Raw genomic sequence first — 19,077 nt, 5'->3', positions numbered from 1 at the left:
GCCTCTCCGCGTGCGGTCACGTCCGGTAGGTGAGGTCAGGGCCGGGGCCGCCATTTTGAGCGGCTCCGCGGGCGGCGGCGGCGGCGACGGCCGCGGGCGGGGGAGGAGCGCGGCCCCCATGGCCGGGCAGTTCGACTCCGAGGACCGGGCGAGCTGGTACTGGGGGCGGCTGAGCCGCGCCGAGGCCGTATCGCTGCTGCACGGGCAGCGCCACGGCACCTTCCTGGTGCGCGACTCGGGCACCATCCCCGGCGACTTCGTGCTGTCCGTGTCCGAGAGCTCCCGCGTCTCGCACTACATCGTCAACAGCCTGGGGCCGGCGGGAGCCCGGCGGGCCGGCAGCGAGGGCCCCGGGGCCCCGGGTGAGTGACCCGCAGGGCCGGCGGTGCCCGGTGCCGGGCAGGGCAGCCGGGGCGGCTCCGCCGGGCGGTGTTTGCGGGCGCTTTGTGTGGAGTTCAGCCGCGCTCCGGAGCGGGGCCGCTGCCCGAGCGGAGCCGTCTGCCCGCACCTGCCGTCCTGTGCCACATGAAATTCAGCCTCCTGCAGCTGGGCATCCTGCGGCTCCAGCCGCGCACCTCTTTGTTTTCATAAAGCCCTTAGCGATAATTCAGAGATTTTCCGTGTCATCTCCGCCGCGAATGGTTCTGTGGAAGTGTCATCCCCAAAGTGTGACCCGACACGGCAGTTTCATCAGGGAGGCTGAGTTCGAGTGGGGAGTTTGAGTGGTGGGAACTCTTCGGGATGTAAAGGCAGGCAGTGGTTTCTTTAAATCAGATGTGAAGTTGAGTTTCTTCCCCCTTGAAAGGAGAAGTTTAATATTATTTCTCATTAACTGAAGATGTAATAATGAAAACAACACGTTGAAGTGTAACACTTCAACAGTAGAAGGTGCTGATTGTGCCAGAGGGAGAAGCTCTGTGAGAAGCAGCATTTTTGCTGTTTAATCCCACTAAACCCCAGCAGTGCAGAACCCTTGGATGTGTCAGAACGTGCAGTTCAGAGGCACTGGTGTCCCTCCTGTGAGAATTAGTGAAGTTGGTGCTGGAACTGCTCGAGTTTGGATATTAATCCTTGCAAAATGATGTAGATGTGTGGTTGGCATCAGCAAGGAGCCACTGGGTAGTTTCTATTATAGTAAACCTGTGTAATAAGAGATTTGGTGAATTTCTTTAACAGAAAGTAGACAGAGACACTGTGGTGTAGGTCTGTGGGTGGAATAAGAGACCAGACTTGTTTTATTTTTCAGTGTCTGCACAGAGTGGTTGACTAAGGAGATAATGTTAGAGAAACCAAACTTAGTGCCAGTAGGTTTGCACCTACCATACTGGGGAAGCATTTCAGATTGGAAAAATGGGAAAAGTCTAAATTCATCCTGTTTATCCCAGGAACCTCCTGGAGCTGCACAGTGCACTCAGGTTCAGAGCTCCACAGGTAGAAGATAAAGGTGGCTGAATTCAGCTGGAAGTGGAAGTTATTGCTGCTGTGGGGGGTCAGAATGTGGTGGGTTCCCTGTTTCATGTGTGTGCAGACAGAGGTTTGGTGCTGGAATTGCTGGCAAGGATGGCTGGTGGTGTAAGCAGTCAATCAAGATGGTTTGTTGTGAATCCAATCTAATTGGATTTCAAAGACAGTGAAAAACACTGGGTCATCAGTGTCTGTCACTTCTGGGCAGTTGTGTTTTGGGGAGCAGCTCATCTCTGGCAAAACAGTGGCATCACATCAGTACAGCCATCCTTGACTTTTTTAGTGTTACATCCTAAGCTCAGTAACATTTTGTGACATTCTGTGGGCTGGCTTTGGTTAAAATCATGAAGTACCTCGTAATTCTCTTCTGTTTTAAAAGAGTAGCTGTGTAAGCTGGTGGCACAGTAGGCTTAATATATCTGAAAAAGTATAATTATGTTTTGGTTGGTCTCCTTTTTATTTGTCCCCTGGATGTTCTGGGGAGGGGTGATGCATCACTCCTGCACTACAGACACTCCCACGCTGATTTTAGTAATTTTAATTAAGTCATGCCTCCATGCTGATACTGCTGTCTTCACACTCCAACCAAAGAAGGTGCTGGGGAGGTGTATATTAAATTATACTTCAAGTGTAATTAAGGTGCTCTTTCAGAAAAAAATAAGTGGGAGGTTGTTCTGCAGTAGAAGGGAGGTGAAAACATTAGCTGAAGATTGAAGATGATTTTATGTTTGGGTAGGGAAGCTAATGCAGTGAAGGGAGGTAAATGTTTGCAAGTTGTCCTGCTTGTTTATTGTGGCCAAGCTAAAACATTAGGAAAAACAAAATCACTATATTTTAGTATGATACATTTTTTTTAGCAATTTATTGCTTGGCAAATGCTCAGATCTCTCTGGGAAATTTGAATATTCGAGGTTGGGTTCTTGGGTTGATTTTTGTTGGGCTCAGTGTCTGTGAAATTCCTGGCTGTTCTCAGGGACAGGGAAGCATCAGCACAGAATGAGTGAGATGAGGAGCTTTGGCTTTCCTAAAAATCACAATGTCACAAAAACATGATCCTTTCTTTGATTTCTAAAGTATAAAGTAAACTTGCACACTCTTTGTTAAATTGACCTTTTGACTGATGCTGCAGTTTCTAACTTCTTGCAGGTGATATTTTTCAGCATAACAAAGAAAAAAAGAATTGAACAGAATTTATGTCTTCCTGGAATGTTTTAGGGATGTTAAAAAATTGCATAAATCACTGAATTATTGGAAAGAAAACCATTCTGTTTTCAGTGGAAATGGATCATTTGTGATGAAGTATCACACTTATGGCTAAAGAAATGCCAAACAAGACAAAGTGTTCCATGCAGGCATTAGCATGGTGATGGACAGCAGAGGAAATATTAAATATATCATGTGTTTGCAATTTGACATGCGGGCTTGGGGTAAAAATGTGTGATATGCACTAAAAAATGCCTGAAATACCTAAAGATAGAAATGCTCTCTGTTGAGAGTGAAGCATTATAAAGACAGAAGCTTTATAATGTTATGAAAATTGTCTGAAGTAGGCAAATATGACACATAAAATGCAGAAATTGATGTTCACACAATTTATGAGTTTTAAGAACATATTTCTGAATTTAACACTTCTAAATTGCTGCCATTGTAACTGAACTTCCTGGAATTACAGAATCCTTACAGAATGATACCCACACTCAGCTCTGGATGAAGTGGTTTTAGGGATGGGTGAGCAGAGTGGTTGAACTCTGATACTTGGTTGTTTGTTTTTTTCTCATTTTTATATTGAGATCAAAATATATTTAAATGCAAATTAATTGTAACTTTAGAAAGTGCCTGTATTAGACATCTGCTCTTATCCTCTTATGATCTGCAGAAATGAGTCTGTAATTCCTGAGTGAATGTTTTCCTGGTGTGCTCAGAGCTCATGCACTCAACAGAGTTTTATGTTTTTATAGGGTGTTCATTCATGGATTTATTTGCTCAGCTCAGCATGAGTAGGGAGGTACTTGAGAACAAGGAAAAAAGGTGTCCCTGTGGGGGTGGGGGAAGCACAAGGGCTGGAATGTGGTGCCTTCAGAGCCCAGCTCCTATATGCTCCAGGAGGAAGTGGCTTACATCACTGGGATGTCTCACTGCTGCCCTGTGTGATAAGAACTGCTTTTCTGGCCCTAAACACACTCTGAATTGGGAAAGGGAGGAACCTTTATAGAATAAAACTAGATGCAAAAGTAAAGACCTGTAGTTCTGTGAAAGAAAAACTTTCCAAAGCTTGGAATAAAGAGAAAGCTCCCTATTGACACTGACAACTGGAGTGAAGAGAGAAATGCAAACCCCCTGAGATGTCTGGGAAAGTGAGAAGTTGCTCTGTGGTTTCACTGCTTGCCCAATCAATAGAATATTGGGTGGTTTATAGCCCTAATTCCCCAGTATGTGTGCAATATTTCAAACATACAGCAGCAGTGTTTCCCAGGCTGACACAGAGGCAGCACAGTGTCAGAGGGCTGTGACAGGAGGGAATGTGCATCATAACCAGAGAACTGAGCCAGGTTTGAAACTTCTTCAGCTGTGGGGCCCTTTGGATTTTAACTGTTTCTTCACCTTTCAGAGAGCAGGGGTTTGTGGCATCCTGAGATGGCTGGAGTTAGGTAGTGGAGATGGAGAAGGAAGGAGGATACTCAGCCCTTTGTGCTTCTCATACAAAAAGTTCATGTTGCTGAGCTGAGCAGTGCTGGTGGTGAAGGTACTCCCTGAGCTGCTCTTCTTCAGCTGTGCCAGGCTGCAGAAAGAGAATTTGCAGTTCTCAAGTGTCCCCACTTTCACAGGAAGTGACTAAAGTTCCTCCAGGAGCTGGATTCACCTTTCCATGCTTTTGTTCTTCCTGGGAGCACTCAGATGTGCACACTGTGCTGCTCAGACTTTGCCTTCAAGAGAAGTCCCAGGATCATGAAGGAAAACTGCTCTTATTCCCAAAAAAACCCCACTCACCTTTTTGCTGTAACTTTTTCTTGTGTTAGATCTTGCCTGAATTATTCCATTGGCCTGCAGATATGAGCAGTGTTGCAGTTCAAATGAGAGGCTGAAGAATTCCTCTGAGTCTGAAATCTGTTAATCTTTGAACTTCATTTTACCAGGGAATGACAAAACTTGGGAGCCTGTAGGGAGTGGAATAATTTTTCCACTGCATGTGAGCATCACTTAGTTCATTGTAGCTGAACAAGACTTAAACTGATGGAAAGTTTCCCACTTCCTTGGGAAGGTGGAATTGTATTTTATTTCCAATCTGCATCAGTAGTCACCTACTGTGACTTTGAACTATGTTGTTCTTTTTATGCCTGTTTTAGCTAAATTTTAGGAGTCTTCTATTTAAGTTCTCCAGACAATTATGAGATCACTGCCTTTATATTAATTGATGATTAATTTAGATTAAGTTTGTAGATTTCTTGTTCTAGATTTTCTTAGATTTCTCTAGCTGCCTTACATTTTTTTTTAAAGAAAAGCATCAGAAGTGCGTGTGATTTTCTGGCAGTGTGGTCTTTGTGAGAGTAATATCTCTCCTTTCTGATGCTTTTCTCTCTGTCCTTTCAAGGAGTGCATTGATCTTTCTGATCCCAGAATTTGGAGGATCTGTGTCCTCTGTTGTTCAGCTGTACAAAACACCTCTTAGGACCTGATTTTCCTGGATACAGTACAGTGATTTCTGTCACTCCTTCCCTGTACACAATGTTCCAGAGGACTTTTCTTCTTAAAGTCCAACTTGTATTCAGGTACACTTGGCAGGTCCCTCAGGCTGTTGTGCATTAATTCAAGAGGGTGAGCCTGTTCCAAAGGGAAAAAAAAAGACATTCCAAAATGCCTTCTTCACCCTGATGAAGATTGACCAGGCTGATGAATGTTATTGATGAACTGCTCATTCCCTGTGACCAGGGAAGATTTTTCTGTGAATCTCTGCATTGCTGAGACAGAGCTCAGCCCCCTGGCTGAGTCAGCTTGTAGCAAGTTTCACTGAGGTAAATTGGTGTTTCAGGCTCTATTTCTGTCACAGAAATAAGTTCCATGTCAGTGAATTCCATGAGATTCAGTCTTCTCCATATGGCTGCAAAGAGCTTTGCTGCCCTGCTCTTAAACTTCCCATGACTTTTTCTTTTTACTCAAATGTCAAGCCTTGATCCTTAAAGGTTCACAGCTAAAATAGTGCTAGATATTTGCTCATGTTTCTGTCACCAGCTTTTTCAGGTCTGAAACTTAATGTATTTCCCACTTGGTTTCCCACTTCTAACTCTAGTGGAGGTGCAGCATTCCCAGATCCTGTTTCACACTGAGCTTTTCTGAAGTGCTGTAAGCATGCTGCCTGTCCAGCCAGAATTCATCTCCTGTGAGCCCTCAGAGCTGACAGTGCCACTGGGATGAAATTCCAGGTTCTGGCCAGGTCTGGAGCTGTAACTTACATCTCAGCAATGAAAGTTGAGGGGGTTTTGCATCCTCCCAGCACTACACTTTGGGAGAATATGATGGACTCTTGATTCTCTTCCCATGCTGGGCTCATCTTTGTCACTGATAATTCCATTAGCTTCCTTTATCTCTTGGTGATGCCAGTTTGCAGAGTTTTTTGCAGTTTTTTGAGGCTATTGCTCCTGGGTTTTGGCTCACTGTGTTTGTATTCATTTCTTTTGAGAGTCTTTCAGGGCTGTTAAAGCATGCAAACGTGCATTTTCCAAAGACTTAGTTCTGCTCCTTCCAATTTCCCTTAACCAGCTCCACGGATGCTGCTGTTCCTTCAGGATCCTTCAGAACTCATTTCTCGGGTGTTTGTCTGTGTTGATCTTATTGAATCTGCCCTTTTCTCTGTTAGAACCCCTTTTTGCTCTCCTGAAAGAACTTGTTGTAACATTAGCTTTCCATGCTGACAGTGCTACTTTGCTGGGAGTTTTGGATCAGTGACAGCTTGAAGGATTCTGCTAGCTTTGTACTCCAGAGTTAAGGCTTGGGACTGTTAGATATTCCCTGCAGAGAAAACAGTCTTGCAAAGTAAGCATCTCTTTCTTGCTAAAAGAGTTACTCATTAAAGTATAAATCTTTTCATCTGCACTCCCTTCCCCCAGCCTTCCCCAGTTCTTTCCCATAACTGATGGCACAGGGCAGGGTGGAAATAGAACATCATGCATGTGTTTTTCCCCAGCTAAGCTTGAAGAACATAAAATGGAAAAAAAAAAAAAAAAGCAAAGTACAGCACACAGATTGGAAATGGATATTCTGCACTTTGATGCTTGTAAAGGCTTGGATGTGAACATCATCTATATTCCAATGTCTTTGAGGTTTGGGTTTATAGCTTAGGCTCCATCTGACAAATGTGGCAAAGAAGCTACAAGACTTGAGATTAAAAGGCTGAGTCATACCTGTTATGAAAATATATGTTGTTGCTTTGCATTGCATAGAATGGAGATAATTTTCTTTACTGGTACCTTTTATCAAAATGAAAAATAACTTCTTTGCTCATTGACATCATTTGTTTGCTGCTGTGCAAAGCAGTTTTCTGTAGTGTCCATGCCTTTAACCCAAGATGTTACAGTAGGTAAATGACCATTATTGCAGTGTTGTTCTTCAGAAATAGATCTGAACAGCAGAAGAGAGTTAAAAAAAATAATTTCCTTGAAATGGTACCAAAGTTTACTTCCTATATTTAGAGTATAAAACGGGAGAATTCCACAGGCTCCTGAGGAACCCTGATGTACTGAACATTTTAGTCTGTTGGATCCATATAACATTGAAAGAAACAAAGATATTTTTATCCTAATTCGGGAAGTTTGGCGGTGCCAAAGAATTTCTCTTTTCCTTCCTTGACAAAATCTTTTTAAAAAAACCTGTACTCATGATCATGATAGTGCTGCTTTTGATTGAAAATGCTCAGAAAAGCTGAATATGATGTCAAGGTGACGAAATTTGATATTTCACATGGTTGATTTATAGTTTTAATGCTCTCTTTGACATGTTGCCTTCTCTTTTCAGGGTCGAATCCCACCAGATTTCGAATAGGTGACCAAGAGTTTGATTCTTTGCCATCTTTACTGGAATTCTACAAAATACACTATTTGGACACTACAACCTTGATAGAGCCCGTTTCGCGCTCGAGGCAGAATAGCGGGGTCATCCTCAGGCAGGAGGAGGCCGAGTACGTGCGGGCTCTCTTTGACTTTAATGGCAATGATGAGGAAGATCTGCCCTTTAAGAAAGGAGACATACTGAGAATCCGGGATAAACCTGAAGAGCAGTGGTGGAACGCAGAAGACAGCGAAGGGAAGAGGGGAATGATACCCGTTCCTTACGTCGAGAAGTATAGACCTTCCTCTGCTTCAGTCCCCACTCTGATTGGAGGTAACCAGGATAGTTCCCACCCACAACCACTGGGTGGGCCGGAGCCAGGGCCCTATGCCCAGCCCAGCATCAACACTCCGCTCCCTAACCTTCAGAATGGCCCTATTTATGCCCGGGTTATCCAGAAGCGAGTCCCTAATGCCTACGACAAGACAGCCTTGGCTTTGGAGGTACATAATGGGCAAAATTTAGAAGGAAGAGATCTGTTCAAGGGATTTCCCTTTCGCTCACGTGGTAGTTTTGGAGGAATGAGAAAGGGAAAAGCTTTGTAATACTGGTTTTATGTTGTGATTAATAAGTTATGGATAACATGAGTGACTTGAGTCACTTGTAAATTAGATTATTGTTGATTATTATTAGGTTACTGAACCAGTATTGTGTCTGTTGTCAACCATCACTAACATAAGTGTTTCCCCATCCATGTTTCAGTTCTGAAATGTTTATTTTGGGGGGAGGGAGGGAGAGGGAGCAGCTCATAAATTGTGTGTCTGAACCTGTGTTTGCTGTTGTGTACCTCACCACAATGTGTACAAGGTGTGCTGGGTTGTTCGTTGCTTTGTGTTGTGTTGGGTAATTTTTTTCTCCCCAATGTGTCAGCAGTTTTAAAGCAATCAGTGGAAACATTGATACACTTTGAAATTTCCTGGACCGAGATGATGATCACACATAGAATTTAATTGTACATCACCTCAAGCAGATTACTTTGGGTTTAGGTTTGAGGGAGGAGCATTTTACAACTTACACCACAATTTGTTAGGTCTGGTATAAAGCAATGATTGATGGAGTAGGGTTTGTAGTAAAGCACTGAGTTTTCCCCAGGTTGATTCACTTCCTGACAGGATCAAGTGATTGCACAGGCCTTTTTTGATTTGTCTTTTTTCCTCTTAAAAAGGTGACTGGAGTGCTCTATCTCTCCACATCAGATAGTTCTCCCCCAAGTTACATTTGAGGAAATTGAGACTCAGGTATTCCCTGTGGCAGACCTTTGCCTTAGGATATGTAAATTGTAGCCTTTAATCTAGGCTTTCTTTGAGCTGGAGGCTCTGGAATTTCCTGATACCTAATTGACTTCCTGTTTATATAACATTTTAAGTACTTGGGAAAAAACAGTTTCTGTGCTGAGTCAGAGCATCTCCTCTCCACTCTCAAATACTTTGTGTAATGGGGCATAGCACAAAAGGCACTCCAGGACTTCAGTGATCTGGCAGCTCTAGGGGTGTGTCTGGAACAGGACTGGGAGATGCAGCACATGCTGCACATGGATAATTGATGTACAGCCTGGCAGATGGGAAATCTTTCCCATGTAGGTTGGAAATACACTCTGAGTTGCTACACGTTCTGTTATAGGTCTGAATATTTTTGGGTTGAGAAGCAGGTATAGATTTATGTAAACTCACCAGATTTTGGGGAAATGTGAGGATTTTTACACTTCAAACTCTCATAAAGGCTAAAATGCTGTCTCTTTCCCTCTTTTTTCTCACCCTTTCCACCCAGTTGCTTCCCAGAGCTTGGGAATATTCCTGAATGCAGGCTGTTGTAATTACCAGATGTTAGATTGGTTTTGAGCATCTGGATACTGTTGTGGTTTCCTTTCTGAATTTTGCATTGTCTTAAGCCTTAACTTCACCCTTTATTCCACTGAATAACTCCCCACTGCTGCCCAGTGCAGGATTTGGGAATAGAGAGAGTGAGGAAATGCTGCTAATCCAGGCCATAAGCAACTTAGAGTGAAAGGAAATGCTTTCCATGCTGGAGAGCAGCTTGTGGGTGCCAGGGCTGATCTTAGGTTACTTCAATCCTCTTCACCAAAACTCACATGATCTGGCAAGAGTGCTGTGGTGTAGGAAGAGCAGTTCTGTGGGTAACACCTCCTTTCTGAGCTACCTTACACCTCTAGAGTCTTTTACTAAGTGATGGGAAAGGCTGAGTAGCTGAAGTGTTTGGGAGGGGCAGCTGAGAAGTGTCAGCTCAGCTTGGCTGTGTGACCACAGGAGATTTCTGGTGGCCAGAAATGGCCTTTGTAGGCCTCTTAAAACTACTTAAATATTTATCAGTTGACACCTCAGCCCTTTTGGTTAGGCTGTTATGTTCCTGTCTTGCTCTCCATTTAAGAAATGCAATAGTGGTGATTCTTTATTCTGTATGTAATATTGCAAACATTTAGTTTTAAAAAGTGAGCCATTTATCACTGCTTCTAGTGGCCTTCAAAGCTTTTTTTATCACTTCCAATCACAATGTTACTGAGTTGCTTTCAATGTCTGTACAGGAAAAAAAGCAATATGCACTTCATTTTCTCCCAAGTTCTCCATCCTGTCTTATCAGAGTGCTGTTTCTTGTTGTCTCCTTTTTCCACGTTCCCTTTCACTTCATGGTGTTCCTTCTCTGTTTATTTAGAGATCTCTTTCTTAGATAACTTAGTAGAGAGCATTATGTAAATCTTTGAGGCCATTTTTGCCCAGACCTCTTTATAAATACAGCATGTGGGATTCTTTCCAAATGAAAATTCTTATCCTTAAATCTGGCAATATTCATGGGAGGGGGTGGATCCCACAGTTTCTCTTAAAAAAATAGATTCTTAACATCAAACAGTTTTTGCCCAAACTGCAAACAGAATATCTGTGCTGCTCTGTTATTTTAAACCTGACATGCTTTTGAAGAGTTCAAGGAAGGAGGATCAGAGCAGGTGATGTTCTAATAAAGTCTGTGCTCTATTATGGAAAAAAGATGCAGCAGGAGAAGTTGACATCTATTTTGCATGTAACTGGGCCTGTTCAGGGAGTTTTAGTCTATTTTAAGAGAAAATAGAGGAGAAAAAGGGAAGATCTGTGTGGTGAATGACTCTGAGATCGATCGATTTATTTTTTTTCTTTGTAACAGTAGCAGAACTCTGCCACCTTGACCTCACCAAAGAGGAGTACTTGGAATAAAACCACAGCATACTGAAGTCTTCACTTGAACCTTCAATTTTGCTTTGAAGCATATGGGGTATATTTAGTTTTAAAACTCCTGATGAAGACTGAGACAAACCTGGCTTTCTAGCAGGGTACAGTGTTGTTCCTGAGGTGCTGTGCTTGGTGGGATGATGCTCTATGGACTCATGTTGCCATAAATCAATGCTAAAAGTGAGGAGAATTCAGAGACAACATCCACTCCTAGCCTAAAGGTTTTTAAACTTCAGCACTTGTAATAAGTAATTTTTGGAAAGGTTGTCTGTATTGTGTTCAGGAGAGTGGTTGAACTGTAGTTTACTAGGCAGAGGTTTGAAGCAGACCTTGAAGGATCTTTCAGTTAGTCAGGATCTAATGGAAGCTTTTTATTAAGGCAGCATTTGTGAAAAGATCCATGCTTGCTTAAAGTTAGTCCTGCTTTGACAGAGATGTGCATATATAAGAATGGATGAGAAGTTTTATATATATATATGTAAATGACATGGGAATTAAAAATTCTATCAGTGAGTCTGCTAAATGAAATTACTGGCAAAAAAGGGATATTTAATCTCAGAGGCCTCTCCTCATTTAACCATTACTGAAATGCAGCTTTCAAGTGTAGCTCTGTATAGTAAGGGGAATTCATAACTGAGTGTCCCTTGGCTGCAGTAACCCTGAAACACCCCTGGAAGCCAAAAACCAGCTACAGGATGCTCTGGGAGGGAGTTCCACAAGCATCCCCTACTGTAACTCAGTGTCATTGCTCTGTTGAACCCACCTTTTGCAGGTGAGTTTATTGTAAGGCATCCAAGAAAAACCCTAATTAGGGTTTAATACTAATTAGGGTGTGATAGCAGAGCAGAGACCAACAGTCTTAAGACAGCAAACTTTACTGCAAGTCATGCTTTTCCCTTCCCAGTGGGTTGGAGGTTAAGCACTGTTCTGATCTGTAGATTCTATCCAGGTCTGAAGCAGTTTAAAATTATCTGGGACATTGTTCTGGTAATGGCTGTGATTAGGAGATCAGATTTTCCACTTCTGGTATTGTCACATTGAATCTTATCCTTGTTAAATTATAGCTGATGTATTGTTTTGGTCAGCAGAGTATTTTTGTTGGTACAACCCCCCAGTGGTTATTAGCAGTAGCAGAATTAAACAAACTGCATGATTAAATTCCTAAAGAGCTGAAGCTTGCATTCAGCACCAAAGGAAGGCTTCCTTTTTGCCTGTAGCTAATACATAAGAGGATTTTCTTCAAAATATGATTCATTAAAATGTCTATACTAATGACTACAAAAGGCAAAAATAAAGCTACAGCAAGAGTCCCAATGGGCCTCTCATTACCAGATAAGTAATCATGAGAGGTATGGGAAGCTTAATTAAATGTCCATGAAAGGGGTTGAATTTATGAACTGTTAAAAGCTGTTCTGGCAAAAGATTACAAGTGATTAAAACCTGTAAAGTTAATGGAGATTGGTAACATCTGAAATTGTTTTCCTTGTTCTTTGTTAGCTGCCTGCAAAGTGCAAATAATGAGGTGGTGTTTTGGATGGATTTGGAACACAGGAATGAGCATCTGTGTAAACTACAACTCTATATTCAGTGTATTTCTGGATGAAATGCAGTAAGGCCTTTGGCCACACCTTCAGAGTTTATTTACAGTATTAGTCACAGAAAATAGAGTGTATCTATCCCAAAAGCATCCTCCATCTGTGATGTGGGAAGGATTCTAAAAACCATTGTACGTTGCTCATAAATCAGATTATTGATAAAATTATCCAGAAGAGTAGAAGTGGGTAGCCAGCTTTTCAGTGGTGCATTCATTAACTCTGCAGTGAGTGTCTTTACAGTGTAAATTGTGCTTCCTCGGGTTGTGCAAGTGTCACTTAATTGAAGTGCCCTCAAATATGAAACAGGGTTGGGGACTGATCAGACTTAGACTTGTGTCCTGATTTGAACTGCCTGCCGTGCAGTTTGTCCCTGTGCCACAGGGGGATGAGAGGTGATGCCTTTGGGGTGGTGCTGGCAATGTTAGGGTGGAGATTAGAACAGGAGATGCATTACTGGGCAAGAGGGAGAGGACATCAGTTATCTTTACTATTCCCATGAGTGCAGGGCTTGGCATTGCTGAGTTGATGGTTGGACTCTAAAGATGACCCTAAAGATCTTTTCCAACCTAAACAGTTCTGTGGTTCAGAGGGGTTTATTTCTCTGAGAAATCCATGCTGGGAAAGACTGAAATGCTATCTGGCTTTACCTTTGGTAGTGGCCGACTGTGGACACCCAGAGCAAGAACAGAGCAGCCTTATGGCACTTCTTCTTATACACTTGTTACAATCTGTGAAGAGAGAGAGAGAGGGAGAGAGATCCTCCACTTTCCAGAACTTGAAAAGTGGAATTTCAAAGCTAAGGAGCAGCTGAGGTTGCAGTTTAGTGTCCATTTGGTCCAGGTGCAAGCCTTCCTTGCTTTATGAGGCTGTGGATGGAGTCCCAGCAGTGTGCAGGCCTTTGTCAGCCCAGCAAGGCACATTTCTCAGGATAGCACCTGATGGCAGGTGCAAAGAGCACTTGAAAGATTGGTTTTGGATTGCTGGCTCTTCAGCTCAGGTAGTTCTCACCTCATCTAGGTACATTTCTCTATATACTTTCTTGGAGTGAATGGCACTGGGGACAGGCTGGTGTCTCAGACACTGTCATGACTAAAGCTGCTTTTTATAGATGTGTATCTGGTGCACGTGGGTGACAGCACACCAGGGGAGGGGTGGCAGCTCATCCTGCCCATGTTTCTGTGTTGTAACTGCATTTCTTACCCCACAGGTCGGTGAGCTGGTAAAGGTCACAAAGATTAACATGAGTGGTCAGTGGGAAGGAGAATGTAATGGCAGACGTGGTCACTTTCCATTCACACACGTCCGTCTGCTGGATCAACAGAATCCTGACGAGGACTTCAGCTGAGTGTGGCTCAACAGCTGCTCTTACAGATGGGAACAATCTCAACTTGTTTTTATTGCAGATGCCATCAAGACTAAGCTCGGACCGACGCTGCAAGCGGTATTGCTTGGATAAGCATTCTGATAACCTGCAAACCCCTGGGACTCAACACCACCATTCCTTAAGCAAGGGTCATTAATTCAGGGTACGACAGTAGATAACTCGTGTCCAGTGGCAGAACTAGGCCATGATTATAGGTTGTAATGCCTGCTTATGTCCACGTGCACGGCAGCCTGGACCTTGCCAGCAGCAGCAGCTGGAGAAAGCAGTGCTGTAGATGTTCAGAGAACATTTATAGCTCTCTCCGGGCCCATTGCTTATGTTGCTTCTTCCTCAGGCAATGAACGTCAACCGTAGACAATTCAATACCTTGATAGAAATTTCACAAATTTATCCTGGAGCTCTCTCCATGTTTTTTTCCATCCTGGGTTCTCTGTCCTAGAAAGGCTCTGCAGTGCTCTGCATGGCCAGTTAGCTGTGCACAGCACAGACTGAGCAGGGCCCGTTGGGGACAGCCTTATGATTTACAGATCCTTACCATTTTCATGGTAAATGACAGATCCAATCAACCTCAGAATTCTAGAAGCTTGTGGACACTAGATTGATTTCTTCAGTACTGTTGATGCTTCAAACATAGCAGCTGATTTTAATTTAAGATTTTTATTAACACACAGTATCTCCTTTTATCCACAAATACAAGGCTTATGGATGTGTAAACCTCCATATCAGTGCTGAAAAATACGTGCGTAGCACTTTAATACGTAGCTTTAAAGCAGTGTTTGATTCACTAAATATACTAAAATATTGACACTGCTTTCCAATAAAATTAAATTGTTAGGGCTAGTTTAATTTTTTTAGAATTCTTCAATATTGTACAATACTGTTACAGTACAAATCGGTGTCAAACACGGTGAACTGACAAACCAAATATTAGTTTTATTTTAAAGACACTCTGGGGACTCTTCTAGTTTAATTCCCATCTGTAAAATATTTGATAGTGAATTCATGAGGATTTTATTTTTAATAAACTAATGGAAAATAATTGTGTGCTTCTGGATTGATTCTCAAAAGGCATAATAGAGTAAATATGGCTTCCTAGCTCATGATGAAATTCAGTGCATTGAGTAGGCAGTATTATGCACTGCTTGATGGTTGTTTTTTAGTCTGTTCTTCTAATTATCTGGTTTTCTCTAATATAAATCAGAATGGATTTAGTAAGTTTTGTAAACTGAAATTAAACACTGAAGTAACTCTCCCTTGTTTGTACCCTGGGTTGTTTTCCAAGCACAGCACTCTGGTGATCAAACTAAATTTTGTAACTTTGACTACAGTATAATCCATGCAGAAGGGTTTTTCTAAATAGTATCAAAGTGAAACTGTTGGGTTTGGTTGCATCAAACCTGTGTGACCCCAATGGCTCATGGGTTGCATGTGCTGCAAAGGCCTTTGCTGCAAGGCACCTACCCTACAACAATACTGGTAACACTTTACCTCAGAACTCTGTAACATGCTGGAAATTATAATATTTCTGTTCTATTTAAGTACTAGTTGTTTTACTTCAAAACTAATCTGAGTCTGAGTAATGTTCAGGTTATGGGCACTCATCAGTTCTGTGGACTAACGTTAATCACTCTTGTCCATCACCAGTCTCGTGAGCACTACTGAGGATTATTATCAAAAACTGACAGCAGGGACAGTGGGGTAAGAACGGAAACAAAGAATTGCAGCTCTGTTCTACCTTGGATTGCTATTCTGGTGAGGGTGTTGTGCCAGTGATTGTGGAGCTCTTCTAGCCTAGTACAAAATCTACTTCGAGGGAAAAAAAATTGAGAAACTAACTCTAGGTTCTGTAACTCATCAGGTTCTTTAAGGCTGATTTGTATTTTTCCTCTGATCTTGATATTCACTGTAACTGTTGGGGGGTTTTGTTCAATAGCTGCACTCTAAATAACAGACCTAATACTGAGTTTTTCAGTTGCCCATATATGCTTATATTTTTCTTCAGGTATTGCAGAAAAAACATAATAAACTGTATGTCTTTAGAGGGACACTGTTCTGAAGTCTTTTTGCCAACTGCAGTTAATGAAAGCCCATATATTTGTACCTTTCCAATCAGGAGTTAAGATACCAAAAGAACATTTTTCTGGAAGTTTTATTATGCAAACCTTGCCTTTTTAATACAAAGGACATGAATTGAATTAACTAGCAAATATCCTGCAAACTTTGTAGATGTGATTTTAAGACTGTATAAATTGTGAATATTTGTACACTTTGAAAGAGCAAAATAAGAAACTAGAGGAGTCTTAATAGCTGCTGTTACACTAGAATCCCAAGTTCTTGTCAAGCAGTTTTTTTAGCTGACTGATACATTAATGCAACTGTTTTCCACTCTTCAGTTCTAAGCTGAAATGTGATTTTGTTTCATAGATGATAGAAAGGAGTGTGAATTTGACAAAATAGACATTTCAACTTGTCAGGCTCTTCAAGGCAAATAGGTAGAACCTATGTTCATGAACATGTAGATGAAATCCTTTTGTGGCCTTTGTTTATCTTCTTCTATTTGTTCCCTCCCTTCTCCCCGATGCGTGCAAAAAAATCATTGCTCAGAATGTTGGTCACAATCTTTTGTCTCTTCCTTGGCTGTGGTTTTGGTCTCTTGTGCATAGGCAGGTGTTAGAACTAGAATAATCATTTCTAGAAATACACCATGAAAGCAGAATGCTCAATTACACTGTGTTCTTCTGGTGCATTTACACGTTATATCACACTAAAAAGTACAACTGGCTGCTATGGTTTTTTAATATATATTTCATTTTGGTAAGCCCCAGCCTTTTTACTAATATATGACCTGGTTAAATCTTGTTAATCTGTTTGAATTGTATTTGTTAATAATGCAAATATTTCTAATCATCTTTAAGAGTAAAACACTTCCTTTTTGTTAATGGTTTTGGGGAAGGATTCTAACCAAACCTGTTTGAAGAAAAATATGAACATGTGCTATTGTATTATAACACTATCCACTTTCTTGACAGTTAAAAGTCCTTTTTTATTTTTTGTAGCATGTAATGTATATGTTCATAGTACGTGAAGTAAATAAAAGTATAGCCAAAACTTTGACTCAGAGTCATTCTCAATCAGTTCCTGGAGTACTTGAAATTAATAATTAAAAATAGAGGGGCCATTTTTAATTGGCCGTGTTAGTATGAAATAATCAAACACAATACTACAGAAGTAGGACAAACCAAGGTAACTAAGTTAACTTATCAAACAATAAAATTTGGCTTTTTTTGAAAGAAGGTAACTTTCTGTAATTAAATGATTCAAGGGGTTGGGGGAGATATTCTCATTAAAACAATCTTGTGAGGAATGTTAGTATGAGATTTTGTAGCTCTTGCTCTCAATTCTACCTGCACAAGTGTGTCAGGGAATAGTCTGGGGATTGTTTGGATGGGGTGTTCAGGAAGATAAAAAGCTGTTTATATATTCTTAGAAATATCAGTGAAAATGAAGTTACACAAATGAATGCCAGCAAGAATGTCCTGTAGGAATATACAAATGGTTCAGAAGTGCTGTTTCTATGTGTGGTGATGTGAGACCAGTAATTCTGTGAAAGCCAAGGTGTGCAGGTGCTGTCAAGGGCCTAAAGGACAGAAAATCAGGACCAGAATCCCATTGGGAGCAACGTTTGTGACATCAATCTGCATTAAAGCTGCTTTTGCCACACTATTCCTTAAAAACTGCAAGGGGACAGTGGCCCTTAAGACCCAAGGATAAGAACCTTGCTGTGTCTCCATATAGTAGGAGTTATTCTATCAGCTCCAGATTGAAAAAAACTTTATTTTTTCATAGGTCTTTGCTCCAGTGCTCACCCAGTGCAGAGCTGCAATGCAAGGGTGCCTTTTAATGAGATTAGCTGAGAGAATTTCAGAGCTCCCTGCAGCCGAAAGGAAGAGACTGTGCCTGTCCTTCCCCAGGGCCCTGCCAGCCATCCCCTCCTGCTTCACCTTGCCCTGGTGTTTGCAGAGCTCCCCTGAGCTGATGGAGCACAGGGCTCATGCAGAAAACTGCTTTTCCTTTTCCATTCCCTCTCCTTTCAAACTGGGTTTTGGTGAAGCAGTGGTTGTATGAATTCATGTGAAAGTTCAGGGGGCAAAGGGCAAGCAAGGATTGCATCAGCAAATTGTGCTGTGAGTATTTCCTTGGATTAGGCTGTTTATTCCTCATGCTTTGCCAAATCCCTGACCAATTTCCAAATATCTGAATGCCATCTGTAATGAGTGCATTCAAAAGAATTTAAAGTATTTAGACAATATGCTATTATTCAGCAATGGTACCAAGAATGCACCTCACTTCTGGCAACTAAATCTGCTTGAAGTGTCCTGATTTACTGATATTATCAAACTCTCTGTAACCTGAGTGCCTGCTGAACACAAGGATCACAGAAAAAAATCTCAAAATGAGCCAAATCTAATTTATTGTGCACAGCTCCCCAAGTCTCTGCTGAAAAATAGACTTTTATGGTCAATAAAGTGCAGAAGTGATTTGCAAGTCTTAAAAACTTCCAGAGATAGTGACTGTGTACTACTGGGACCTTTTGAATGCCTTTGTATCATGTATTTACCAGCAATTCAGAAGTGAAGGTTTACAAGCATTCCCAATTTCAGCAAAATCAGCATTTTCTAATCTTATTTCAAATAAATAAATAAAAAAAAAAAGAATTATTCTTCTGTCTGTAGTCACTGATGTCTGTGTTTAAGAAATCCTGATTAGATGATCCTGATCTGTGAAAAAGAGGGCCTAAATATCCCCTGAAAACAGAGCATTGATTTTCTGAGCAAGTGATATAAAAATAATTGTCAAGTTTTTAGATTTGTTTGTAAGAAAACCATAAGGTTATGTTAATCTTGCAGACCCTAAAACTCTTGTTCATGAACTGAAAAAACTAAGTCAGGCCAGCAATAAACTGTTGAAAATACTTGCTTTGAATGGTGTTCAAGGTGTGTGCCCTCAGTCACCCATCAGGGGCCCATTTCAGTGGGCACAGTACAATAAATGGGGATACCTGACTGTGTCCAGGAGGTGCCAGGGCCAGCTCTGGCTCTGCTGTCAAAACTCACAAAGGTCTCTGTGCACTTCTCCCATCAGAAGGGGCTGAGCATCCATAGCCTGCACTTCCAAGGAGACACTGGGAAAAGAGATAAGATTTCATTCACAGCTACCCTGAGCAAATCATAGAATAGTTTGGGTTGGAAGGAACTTAAAGCTCATCTCATTCCAATTCCTCTGCCATGGGAAGGGACACCTTCCATGAGACCAGTCTGCT

At 41.7% G+C, this 19,077-nt stretch overlaps 1 protein-coding gene across 2 annotated transcripts; it reads left to right on the top strand.

The window, feature by feature from the left end:
* Window positions 1–18: 18 nt before the first annotated feature.
* On the top strand, window positions 19–16,871 carry CRK (CRK proto-oncogene, adaptor protein). 2 transcript variants are annotated; one of them, XM_056506761.1, is made up of 3 exons: window positions 19–362; window positions 7,471–7,836; window positions 13,581–16,871. In XM_056506761.1, the coding sequence occupies exons 1-3, from the start codon at window positions 119–121 to the stop codon at window positions 13,586–13,588; spliced, it is 618 nt and encodes a 205-aa protein (XP_056362736.1). In that variant the 5' UTR covers window positions 19–118; the 3' UTR covers window positions 13,589–16,871. The 2 variants fall into 2 exon arrangements, with proteins under 2 accessions (XP_056362736.1, XP_056362735.1); XM_056506760.1 differs by having other exon boundaries at window positions 7,471–8,006.
* Window positions 16,872–19,077: the final 2,206 nt, after the last annotated feature.

Source organism: Oenanthe melanoleuca, chromosome 19 (assembly GCF_029582105.1).
Source record: "Oenanthe melanoleuca isolate GR-GAL-2019-014 chromosome 19, OMel1.0, whole genome shotgun sequence".
NCBI lineage: Eukaryota > Metazoa > Chordata > Aves > Passeriformes > Muscicapidae > Oenanthe > Oenanthe melanoleuca.
The sequence above is the reverse complement of the archived record's forward strand: the minus strand, read 5'-3'. Positions and strand labels throughout refer to the sequence as shown.